This window comes from Saccoglossus kowalevskii, chromosome 6, assembly GCF_978046115.1.
Source record: "Saccoglossus kowalevskii chromosome 6, keSacKowa6.1, whole genome shotgun sequence".
Taxonomy (NCBI): domain Eukaryota; kingdom Metazoa; phylum Hemichordata; class Enteropneusta; family Harrimaniidae; genus Saccoglossus; species Saccoglossus kowalevskii.
The window spans coordinates 39,974,966-39,986,117 of NC_140646.1; the positions used below are offsets into that span (position 1 = coordinate 39,974,966).

The 11,152-nt window shown below is 35.1% G+C and overlaps 2 protein-coding genes across 2 annotated transcripts; both read left to right on the forward strand.

The window, feature by feature from the left end:
• The first annotated feature begins 202 nt into the window (after positions 1 to 202).
• LOC100369549 (sepiapterin reductase-like) lies at positions 203 to 1,203 on the forward strand. The gene has a single exon (XM_002730575.3). It carries the CDS (start codon positions 222 to 224, stop codon positions 1,029 to 1,031), a length of 810 nt encoding a protein of 269 aa, XP_002730621.1. The 5' UTR covers positions 203 to 221; the 3' UTR covers positions 1,032 to 1,203.
• A 4,075-nt stretch (positions 1,204 to 5,278) lies between these two features.
• LOC144346363 (H/ACA ribonucleoprotein complex subunit 3-like) lies at positions 5,279 to 10,869 on the forward strand. The gene is made up of 3 exons (XM_078007152.2): positions 5,279 to 5,422; positions 5,505 to 5,547; positions 10,515 to 10,869. Exons 1-3 carry the CDS (start codon positions 5,369 to 5,371, stop codon positions 10,610 to 10,612), a joined length of 195 nt encoding a protein of 64 aa, XP_077863278.1. The 5' UTR covers positions 5,279 to 5,368; the 3' UTR covers positions 10,613 to 10,869.
• Positions 10,870 to 11,152: the final 283 nt, after the last annotated feature.

Consider the following 11,152-nt stretch of genomic DNA (forward strand, 5'->3'; position numbering starts at 1 on the left):
AAGAAAGAGAGTGTCTTTGAAAAATTGTCAAATACTTAAATATTCTTGTAACAACAAACATTAATATCACAATTTATTAAAATTATGAATTGTAGCATGCAAAAATGGATACATTGAATTAAAAGACAGAATACAGGACGAATTACCAGCACATTATAGAAATAATCCGTGCAATAAAATCTCATTGTATAATTATCCGTATTCAATCACGTGTTGCAAACATGGCGGCCAGTATGCCTGATGTCTTCAACGTCCGTACGTTTTGCCTTATAACCGGCGCAAGCAAAGGAATAGGACGTGGTATAGCCACTTCATTGGGTGACAAAGTAGGTGATAACAGTGTTATGGTCCTAGTTGCACGGTCGGAGGCTGGATTGCTGGAAACGAAACGTTTGATAACTTGTCGGCGTGGGGGAGAAGTCGATGTTCGTATTCTAGTATGTGACCTTGGGGTTATGATGTCAATTTCGTCACATATCCAACCCATGTTCACTGACATTGAACCAGAGACATTCCAACATGCTATATTAATTAATAACGCTGGGTCTCTGGGGGATGTTTCCAGCAAACTACGTGAATTTGGTGACCCGTTCGAACTGCAGAATTATTACGGACTGAACGTCACAACGGCAATTTGTGTCACCTCGCAGTTCTTAACGAATTTCCCCAAGAGAGACAAGTTGCGACGCACGGTGGTAAACATTACATCATTATGTGCCATACAGCCGTTTAAGTACTCCTCGCTTTACTGCTCGTCTAGAGCTGCCAGGGATATGTTATTTCAAGTTCTGGCTGCAGAGGAACCAGATGTCCGCGTTGTGAGCTATTCCCCCGGGCCGATTGACACCGACATGCAGCGCGACTTACGAGAAAACTTGGGGGATCCGGAGATGCAAAAGGTTTATGCGGATCTGGAGACTAATGGCGCATTACTGACCGTCGATCAGACCATGAAAACCTTAATAGCTCTTCTTGAAGAGGACTCTTTCAAGAGTGGTAGTCACGTGGATTATTATGATATTAACAAGTGACCTTGCTTGCCTATGTGTTTATTATAGTAGTATAGTATAGTATATTTTATTTGACACTAAATAATATATTTTGTTACATTATCTGTGGTCAATCTGTGGCTTATTTGTATTCGAAGAAACGAAACAAATCGATATTTACTATATCCTGGAAATACATTCATTTTCAATCGTATGTCATATATTGTTTTTAATCAGAGCGAAAATGGTACATATACTGACAATGTAATTGTAATCAGCGAAACAAGGGTCCTATACCCATGATATTCTCAACGGCAGGTGCAATACATGTATGTTCAGTTTGGGGGACGTACTTTTACAATCTAGTCATTGCAGCATTGTATTGTGGGATATATGTGTATGAGTAACGACAGACTTTGAGGGCGCGCACCCTCTGCTCCCCCTCTGTCACTGTGTTACTATGGCGACTTCTTGTTTGCACATTCGGTTCACACGCCGTTGCTCTATTGTTTAGAATCAACAACTGACATATTTAGGGTGGAGATTATAAACATATATTACAGGAATTTGATAAATAGATTGTTTACGTGCATATAACCAATTTGCAAAAAAAAAATATCAATCAGTTTCGCTAATTGCAAATAATCTGTGATCAGTAACAGTCTTATACGTAAAATAATCACAACTGTGGATGAAACTTGACCATTATATTTTACTGTCATTGCGAGAAGAATCCTCTGGGTAGTGTTGCTACTAGTGTAGCAAAAAAATCAAACTGTTCGTCAGTTTGGAGAAAGCCAGCCAAGAAAAAAAAGTTAAAAAATATATGTTTACAGACTCTGAATGTCTGAGCATATCTATAGATGGTTGTTTACTAATGACATTTACCAACATTTACCAACCAATAAACGTTTAATCACATACAATTGTGGGTAATCACATGTACTATTGGGCGACCTCCTCTCCCCTACAACAGTGATTTGAGTGCCTTATTTCGCAGTTTGATGGGTTTCCAAAAATGGGTTAGCAAAACAAAGATCGGTTCACAAGCCATATTTTGAGAATCTAATGAGCCGTTTCCAACAACAGTGACATCTTCGTTTCAGTTGAAAGATTCGTTTAACAATCCGACATGATAGTCTTTTTGTCCCACAAAAGCTGTATTCTTTAATAAAGGTGTAATTTATTGTTTGTTGTATACTGAACCGGTAATAATTGCCTGCACATTTCTCATTTTTCACTTATGAAAAATATTTCTGAATTTCAGAATTCTACAACTTAATAACTATTTATATATATAGCTGTAAATTGTGTGTGATCATTGTTTTGCTGGTAACAGACTAAATATATATATATATATAATATATATATATATAACGGCTATATGTACAGCGGAAAGGTGTATATACTGGTTAAGTCTCGTCCGATAGTTATGGTGAATATTGTATGTATAGAACTCTTCTTTTGCTTATTACAGAGTAATCTGATTAATAATACGGCGTGAATTTAATTACGTACATTTTATTTTGTATCACATATGCATATGTGGGCTTTCGCGATTGCCAAAACTACCAGCAGCGAATAAATAATAAATTCAAGTAAAAGCATGTGTATGGTACAAATAAATAATTAAAAACATATTGAAAACAAACAAAAAAAATAGACAAAAAATTAAGCCCAAACTAGGATTATTTTAATCAGATTGATTAAAGATTAACAATTCTCCGAGTCGACCAAACCAACTCCCGACAAACATGCTGTACATTCTCCATGAAGTACCGTGCGGAGTGTGAAAGACATTGAACTCCGGGAACTATGTGACGAAAGCAGCCTTGACGCTGATTAGATAACAGCAATATAATGCTACACCCGTTAAATTGTAATTAGATGTACAAAACGCTGTTGAAAAACAAAATAATGAATATCACAGTAATGCATTGACAGAAATGTAAAGAAGGAACTGACTACATATATATTCATTTTGTTGTGTTTATTGGTCATTTAGGAGTTGGATGGAATAAGATTGCGTTTTTGAAAAGAAAAAAAAAACATGTGGTGAAAATAGTGACAACAGAGACCTTTGAATTTCCCAGCATGCTTTGCATTGCATATTATACATGTATTAACTCTTGTTTTCTGTGTTGAACCGATTACTTATACCATGGAGGTAAAAGATTTTTATTTTTACCTTGGATGTTTATACATATGATGTGTACTACTATATTGCCCACTATTACATATACCGATGTGTGCATTGGTGTGACAAGTAAGATAATTCAGAAGTTGTTTCCTGAGTGCTGGTTTGGAGGGAACTCAGAGAAAAGTAAACAATGACTAAAATGTCTACCAGTATTGACGTGGGTAAAAGTGATAACGCGATAATGCAATACAGGGGGTCCTATATTATGGATTATTTGTTCAACCAATTGAGTATGGGCATTGTTGTCTCGAATACATAACTTGTTTGCTAAGTGGGGTTTCGGAGGATAGGTAAAAATGGATGAGTAATATTTGGGCTAAAATTAGACACTGACGTAGATTGTTCTTGTAAATAAATTGCATGCTTGAAACGAGTGGAATCCCTGGGAGAAGGTATATGGAGCATTGGCTATGTAGAACATGAAATGCTATGAACAATTTTGATTAATTTAATTTACATATCAGCTCGTTAATGAATATATTTGAGTAAATGTTTGAGATGTCATTTATGAGGTATAAATCACACACTTCCCTCAGTTTTCTTCAATTGATATGGAAGTGCTGGATAAAATCGTATCGTTGGGGGCAGCATACTCAAACTGAAATAAACCGACAGCGAAGGGGAAACATATTGAAAATGTAGTTGTAAAACAAGTTGTCGATTATCACGTAATGCTTTGGCATTGACACGCAGATCGCCGCAAACGTCTGTGCTGAATAGCGCCACCTGTGTTGACACAATGATGCTTTGGTATTTATTCGTCAACTATTGTGTTTAAAGCTGGAATTAATATCAGTAGTTGGTAGTTGCGATAACTACTGATGTGTTCAATTACTCGAAATGTTTGGTTATATTGAATTAATTACAAAACTGAAGTCTATTACTGAACTACCACTATGTATCTATGCTAATTAGTCTTATCAGCTTTGTGACCGTTTTCGTAATTTCGACCAATAATTCTACACTCCGTATTTTACAATTCGTGGTATTTTTGCCAAGTTGATCAGACACATGATGGCGCCACCATCGATGTCCAAACGATTAAAACAAATGCCTTTTACATATCATTAATTATGATACTAGTATATGGATTCTATTTATGAATATTCATGAATACCCATTATTGGATCACAATATATTGAGGAATAATACCTGAGTATAGACATTCAATAGAAATGGTTGGGTCTGCATACAAATCTTAGAGTTTTGTCTCAAGAAAAACAGAAGCGTGGAGTTCACGCTTCGTTAAAGGACGGCAGTTGTCGCACTGCGCCTGTGCGACATTTGTTTTGATTTGTTTTGCCCTTTAAATATGTTTGTCAAGATGACTACGGCAAGCACGCTGAGGCGTCTTTTAACAGTAGCCTGGGAATAAACAAGGTAGGTATACGTAATCACAAAACAAGAAAGCTGACATCTTTGAATATCAAATAACGTAGTATACGCTTGTGAGAACACGCCATTTGCTATTGTGTATTAAGATGGACGAATGGATGAGATATGGTTTATAATAAACTAAAAGTTGTGCAAGTTCTTGGGTGTACTTTTTTTCTTAATACATTGATCGTCAAATATTATATGAACGTTTCCCCTTTTTCTCTGTTTTATTATTACATTTTAAGCATGTGCAAACATTATTCATATGAAATCTTATTATTATTATTCAGTTGTATAAGTTTACATACAATTCAAAACATGCGCTGCCCGACGACTTAATACTTAAATATTATGTCTATTGTGGCAGATAATACTAGCTTTCTTTTGTGCTAACAAGTCTTCTAGGATAAATAAAGATAATAATAATGATTTATATAATACCCTAATCTTTTAAATCCTGAGCCACGAGCCTGAGTATCGCTCAAGATTATTTCGTGTTGTAGTTATAGAAATGTTATGTATTGGTTTATTTATTCTACATGTATCTATTTAATCTATTTTCACGACGAACAGATTCAGCGTAATAACACCTCATATTTATAGTGGATTCGTTTACGGTTATTAGAAGTAACCGTGGTTCTTTCGATTCATCATCTCCTCTATTTGTCCAAAATTAACTGTGTACCTCAACCAACAAAAAACGAACGTAGTTGATTCGAATGACCGACGATGGCGCATTCTACCACGCCGTGTTTGTTGTTCACGTCGGCCATTTTTCTTTCTGTGTTCACTGAAACTAGTCATGTATCTCATGTATTATCTCGACGATAATGGCAAACGTGTATACACTTTGAAGGTAAGCTGCATTCTTTCAGACGAGTTTAAGGTTTATAATGTTTGTAAAAGTGAAGGTATAATATTTTCTCATTTTTTTGCAGAAACTTGCACCTAATGGCAAACCAACTTTGACGGCACATCCTGGTAAGTTGAGCACGTGCTTGTAGGCTATCCTGGACATCAGACTTGGTCACTCTTTCCACAGGGAAAAGGAGCGTAGCCAGCGGAAGGCCAGTACCCAGACATAGGGACTACATTTATCGATAAGTTGTCCTATTCTCTAACATTTTTATGAGCCTGTACTAGTGCAACCGTATCGTATTCCAAACATCCATAGATGTCGGTATGAGATCCCTAGAACCCCTCAATCATAACTTTAATCACGGTCACTCAACAAAGACTGTACTCTAATCCTAACTTTGGTCCTTCAGTTCCCCTCTCCAGGACACGTATAGTTATCTGGAGGGGCTTATACAATTACATTAGGGGCTGAGTGTTAAACCGTGGGGTTGGGTTAGGTTAGGAGTGGTGGCCTTATAAGGAACTCTTTCCAAGTTGTGTCTTTCGGCCTTGTTGGCAGTTATTTCATGCTGTTATTATAGCTTACTTCAACCAAGAGTGATGCCAGCAAGGTATTGATCTATTTTAAAGGCCGAATTCAGTCAAAACAAGTTTACTCCTTCATTAAACCTGGTCTAAAGCAAATCATAGTTTTAGTGGTGACTAAAGAATGTCTTTATTTTAAAAGGGTACCAAGGTTAACTGGTTGGGCATTGATGTCCTGGCTTTGATAACATTGAAGAATGTTAGTATCAGTTCGTTTGTAAAAGAAATGAAATATTGGAGTACTGAAAGTTGCCCGCTCTAATCAATGGAAACATGTCAATATAAATATCCTTGTGTTCAACCCCCAAATTACACAGATAAAATATTTGCTGAGAACCAACTTCCTCCACTGCCCTCACCTAGCATGTGGGTTGATATTACACTATTGTTTGATGTAGATACATGTATGAATATTCTGAATACACTGTACCGGTAACCTCGTTATAACGAACACGTCGGGAGACAGCCATTTAGTTCGTTATATTGAAGTGTTTGTTATACCATAGACCTCAGAAAACTAAGGTCTATGGTTATACCGAATAACCTATTCATTGCTCGTATTGACCCCCGTAATTGAAATCTATTCATATGCAAAACAATAAAATGACTGCAGTTGTGGTGTTTTATTTTATTCTACCATTGTTGCATGTTATCTGTACGAATAAATTAAAATAAATAACAAAGCGTGTATAATGCAAGTAGAATTCTATCAATTCAATTCCAAATTTATTAAAAATATTCAAAGTAAATGTTCAATTTGAACATATTCACGATCACCAAAAGTTCGTCGCCTCACTGGTTGAAAAGCTTGTGATCTTGGTTTGTTTCCGCATTACAAGCAAACAAGCAAAATTTTCATGTTATCAATTACAGCAATTCCAGGCATTGATTTGACGTTGAAGTAGTGCTAGATGTTGATAACTTACTAGAAATATAAACATCGGCTGCAAATCAGAGGAATGATTGGCAGATATTGCCCATAATGTTTTCTATTTTTGCTACAAAGTTAGATACACTTAGACTTTGAGGCGCGTCTATCTTGTAATTACTTTTGATCAGTCATTGTGTTGATTGCGTGTCTACAAATCGGCATTCGTCCAAGTTGTTTAAACACCACGACGGAGAAGCAAGGAGTCAAAAAACCAGTTGAAGTGAAAACAAGAGTTGTCGATTTGTATTTTCGTGGACTGTCATTTGCTGAGATTGGAGATCGAAATGGTGTTTCAAATCAGACAGTTTATAATATCGTCAAACAGTTTGTTACCACCGAGAGTATCCTACCAAGAAAGAGTAAGAGGGACCAATCCGCGACTAAAAAACTGACTACGTTATAAACTATGTCGAATATTATAAAACATTGCGACCGCGCATTTACGGACGAGAAATTCGACAAAAACAACCCTCCCTTCATTATTGATATACTGGATGAAGTCTTCATAGGACATATTTCCATAGTTGGAATAATGCACTTTGATCAATAATTTTGTCATGATCAGTCGGTTAGATGGTTCTGTAAAATAACTCTACGGGTAACTAACGGTTTTTACAGTGCCACCACGTTATGCGCCCCTCTCACTGAAATAACATGCGACACAAATTGAAGTATGAAACCATGGAGGTAATTTCTACCTCCATGATGAAACTAAGTTGACAGCCTCGATCGTTTGTTGGAGGAGAAATTCAAAACTAATATACCGCCACTTTTATGGGCGAAGCTTTCTTCCGGTGCGCTTCAAATTGCAGACATGTTGTCTGCATTATTTGTAACAATTTCTGTAAATGTGAAAACGAAGTGTGTAACCTATTGTAGTAAGTTATCAACATCTAGCACTACGTCAAATCAGTGCCTGGAATTGCTGTAATTGTCTTTCAAACCTTCGGCCCTGGTTTTTTTTCAACACTTGTTTACCGAAAAGCTGCATCCCCCTCTGTTTTATCGTACCATTTTAATAGAAACCGCGGATTCTAATACATATTTTACAGTACCTCCATGCTTGAACACCTGTTCAGATTTTTGACTCCCGTGTGCGAAGCACAAAAAGGGAGTCTTTGCAGTTACATGTAGGTAGTCTGTGTGTGTGTGTGTGTGTTCCACTGATATCTCAAGAACCATACATTGATTTTTGACGTAACTTAGTGCATAGATGCTCTGGGCCAATGCGCAGATTTGATTAGGTTTTGGTGAAAATCAATGCATATTAATTACCTAATTTGCATGATAATTAGCTGATTTTTTAGCTGTTCCATGATTGTTCCACTGATATCTAAAGAACCACTCATTGGATTTTGATGAAACTTGGCACATAGATGCTCTGAACTAATGTGCAGATTTGATTAGTTTTGGGTAAAAATCTGTGCAATATTAATTACCTAATTTGTATAATGATTAATCAATTTTTGGCTTTTCGACTGATATCTCAAGTACTAATCATCACATTTCAATAAAACTTGGTACATAGATATCATAGGACACTGCACAGACCTGATAGTTTTTAGGGTAATATCAGTACATATTAATTACCGAATTTGCATACTTAATTAATTTTCAGCTTTCGATATTTCAAGTAGTTATCATCACATTTCAATAAAACTTGGTACATAGATATCATAGGACACTGCACAGACCTGATAGTTTTTAGTGTAATATCAGTACATAATAATTACCTAATTTGCATAAGTAATTTTCAGCTTTTGATATTTCAAGTACATGTAGTAATCATCAAATTTCAAAGACACTTGGTACATAGTTACTTAAAAACTGTGCAGAGACCTGATTAGTTTTGGGGTAAATATTTGTGCATAATAATCACCTTATTAGCATAATTAGTTTTCAGCTTTTCGCCTGATAACTCAAGTACTGATCATCATATTTCAATGAGACTTGCTACAGTGTACATAGATCCTCTCGGACTATGCAGAGACCTGATTAGTTTTAGGGTAAATAATTGTAGATATTAATTACCTAATTTGCATAATTAGTTATTTTTTTTCCATGAATGTTCCACTGATATATAAAGAACCACTAATTGGATTTTAATGAAACTTTTATAGAGTATTCATCATCACATTTCAATGAACCTAGGACTATGCAGAGGCCAAATTAGTTTTTGGTAAATATTTATGCTTATTACCCGGTAATCATCTAATTAAAATATTTAATTAACACTGATATCTCAATTACTGATCATTACATTTGAATACAATTTGGTGCATAAATGCTCTAGAACAATAGACAGGCCCGATTAATTTTGGGTTGAAATTTGTTCATATTAATTCTCTAATAATAATTCATAGTTTTTTTGTTCTAATCACATTTCCATGAAACTTGGTACATAGATATTACATTATGCAGGCCTTATTAGTTTTACACTCAAATCTGGTCATATCAGTTACCTGATTTACATAATTAGTTTTCAGCTATTCCATCAATATCTCAAGTACAAGTAATTTTTAATTAATTTTTAATGTGTCTTCAATACTCTCTGCACACGGAAGTTCTTTCTAAGCTTTCTTTGATTCTGAAAGTTAGACAGAGAAGAAAAAGTAAAAATCCCCTGTGAATATAAGTCTTGTCAATAAGTTATGCAACAATGATGGTAAATAAAATACTGCACTGTTAGTTTAGCAGATGAGTTATCACCCTGAATTTGAATAACTACACCACCATAGTTTTGCCCATAGCACTACATGAATGGCTTTAAATATTTGGCCAATGCATGCTACAATTTCATATTTTTGTTTTGATGTTGCATTTTTAAACAAAGATTCACAATCTAGGATGAAGTGAATTTTTTTTTTTATATATACAAAGTCTATTCTTCTATGCATGGTTGTTTTCTTCTACCCAATTCAATTTCCAAATTACAGTCACTAATTCTAAACTTTTTCACAATTCTTATCATGTTTGTAGCCTTTTACTTCATTAAGGTATTTTTCCATTCCAAAATCTGTTTTAAATAATTTATTTCCCTAATTTTTATTATTTCAACAAATATTTAATTGTTTCCTTCCATGACTGCATATAATTTTTGAGAGTTGATTGATATTTGTTTTCATGTTTCGTTTTGACATCATTAAATTCATATTTCCTCACAATTATTTCCATGGTTCTCTGGCAGTGTATTTTTTGTAATCATAATTGAGTTCAAAGCCAGCTAGAAATATTGCCTCTTGTATTTATAAACTTGGTATGTTGTATAAATATGACAGCTGATAGTCTTTGCATAGAGGTTATGACATGTATTTAGATTCCTCACAGGTGGGCGGTAGAAGATATTGTAATATCTATCTGCTCTATGTGGGTAAAGCTGTTCAGAGAATAGTGGAGTTATGTTGGACATGTTAGGTAATCATTTTATTGAAAGGAGTAGTCGTGTCACAACACACGCTGTGAGACGACCACCGCGCTTTTAGAGATATCACCACTAACATGATGGCAACATTACGTGATGACATCAAGTTCATGCAGAACAAAATCACAGCATCTTTCTGTTTTAAAATTACAGCTCGATTCTCTCCAGATGACCAATATTCAAGACACAGAATTATCATAAAACGAAGATTTGGTCAGCTTCCCACCCAGCACCCAATGCCTGTAATGTAGCTGCTAACTTATTAGACAGCCTGCTAGAATCCAGCAGTGAAGACAACTCAAGATGCAGTTATTTCAAGAAATCTTTAAGTGTCAAACCAAATGCGTTTCTGTATCGTAACTGCAATGCTCTCCAAAGGAGTGCTACAAAGTCCTTGATTTTATGGAATGACAGAGTCCAGTGACATAAGACTTCTCCACTTATTTTCCCAACCACAAAATCATGTACCCAATTCTATGATGAAGAAATAAATTTTGTTTTGTTTTTATTCAGCATTTGTTGATGGTGTATGTGCAGTAATAAACAATTAAACATGCATAAAACTGAGATACTGTAGAATACTTTATTTTCATTTGGAATTTATTTTCGTTGAAGGGTTGATTCCGTGAAAATAAATCCAGCGAATATACTATTTTTTTTCCTATATTTCACATTCAACTCATCAAAAATCAGCAAAAATAAATTCCATACAAAACACCCAAAAAGCCTTTTCAGCGAAAATTAATTCCAGCTAAAATTATGTATTTCACAGTAATAGAAAACAAAAACAA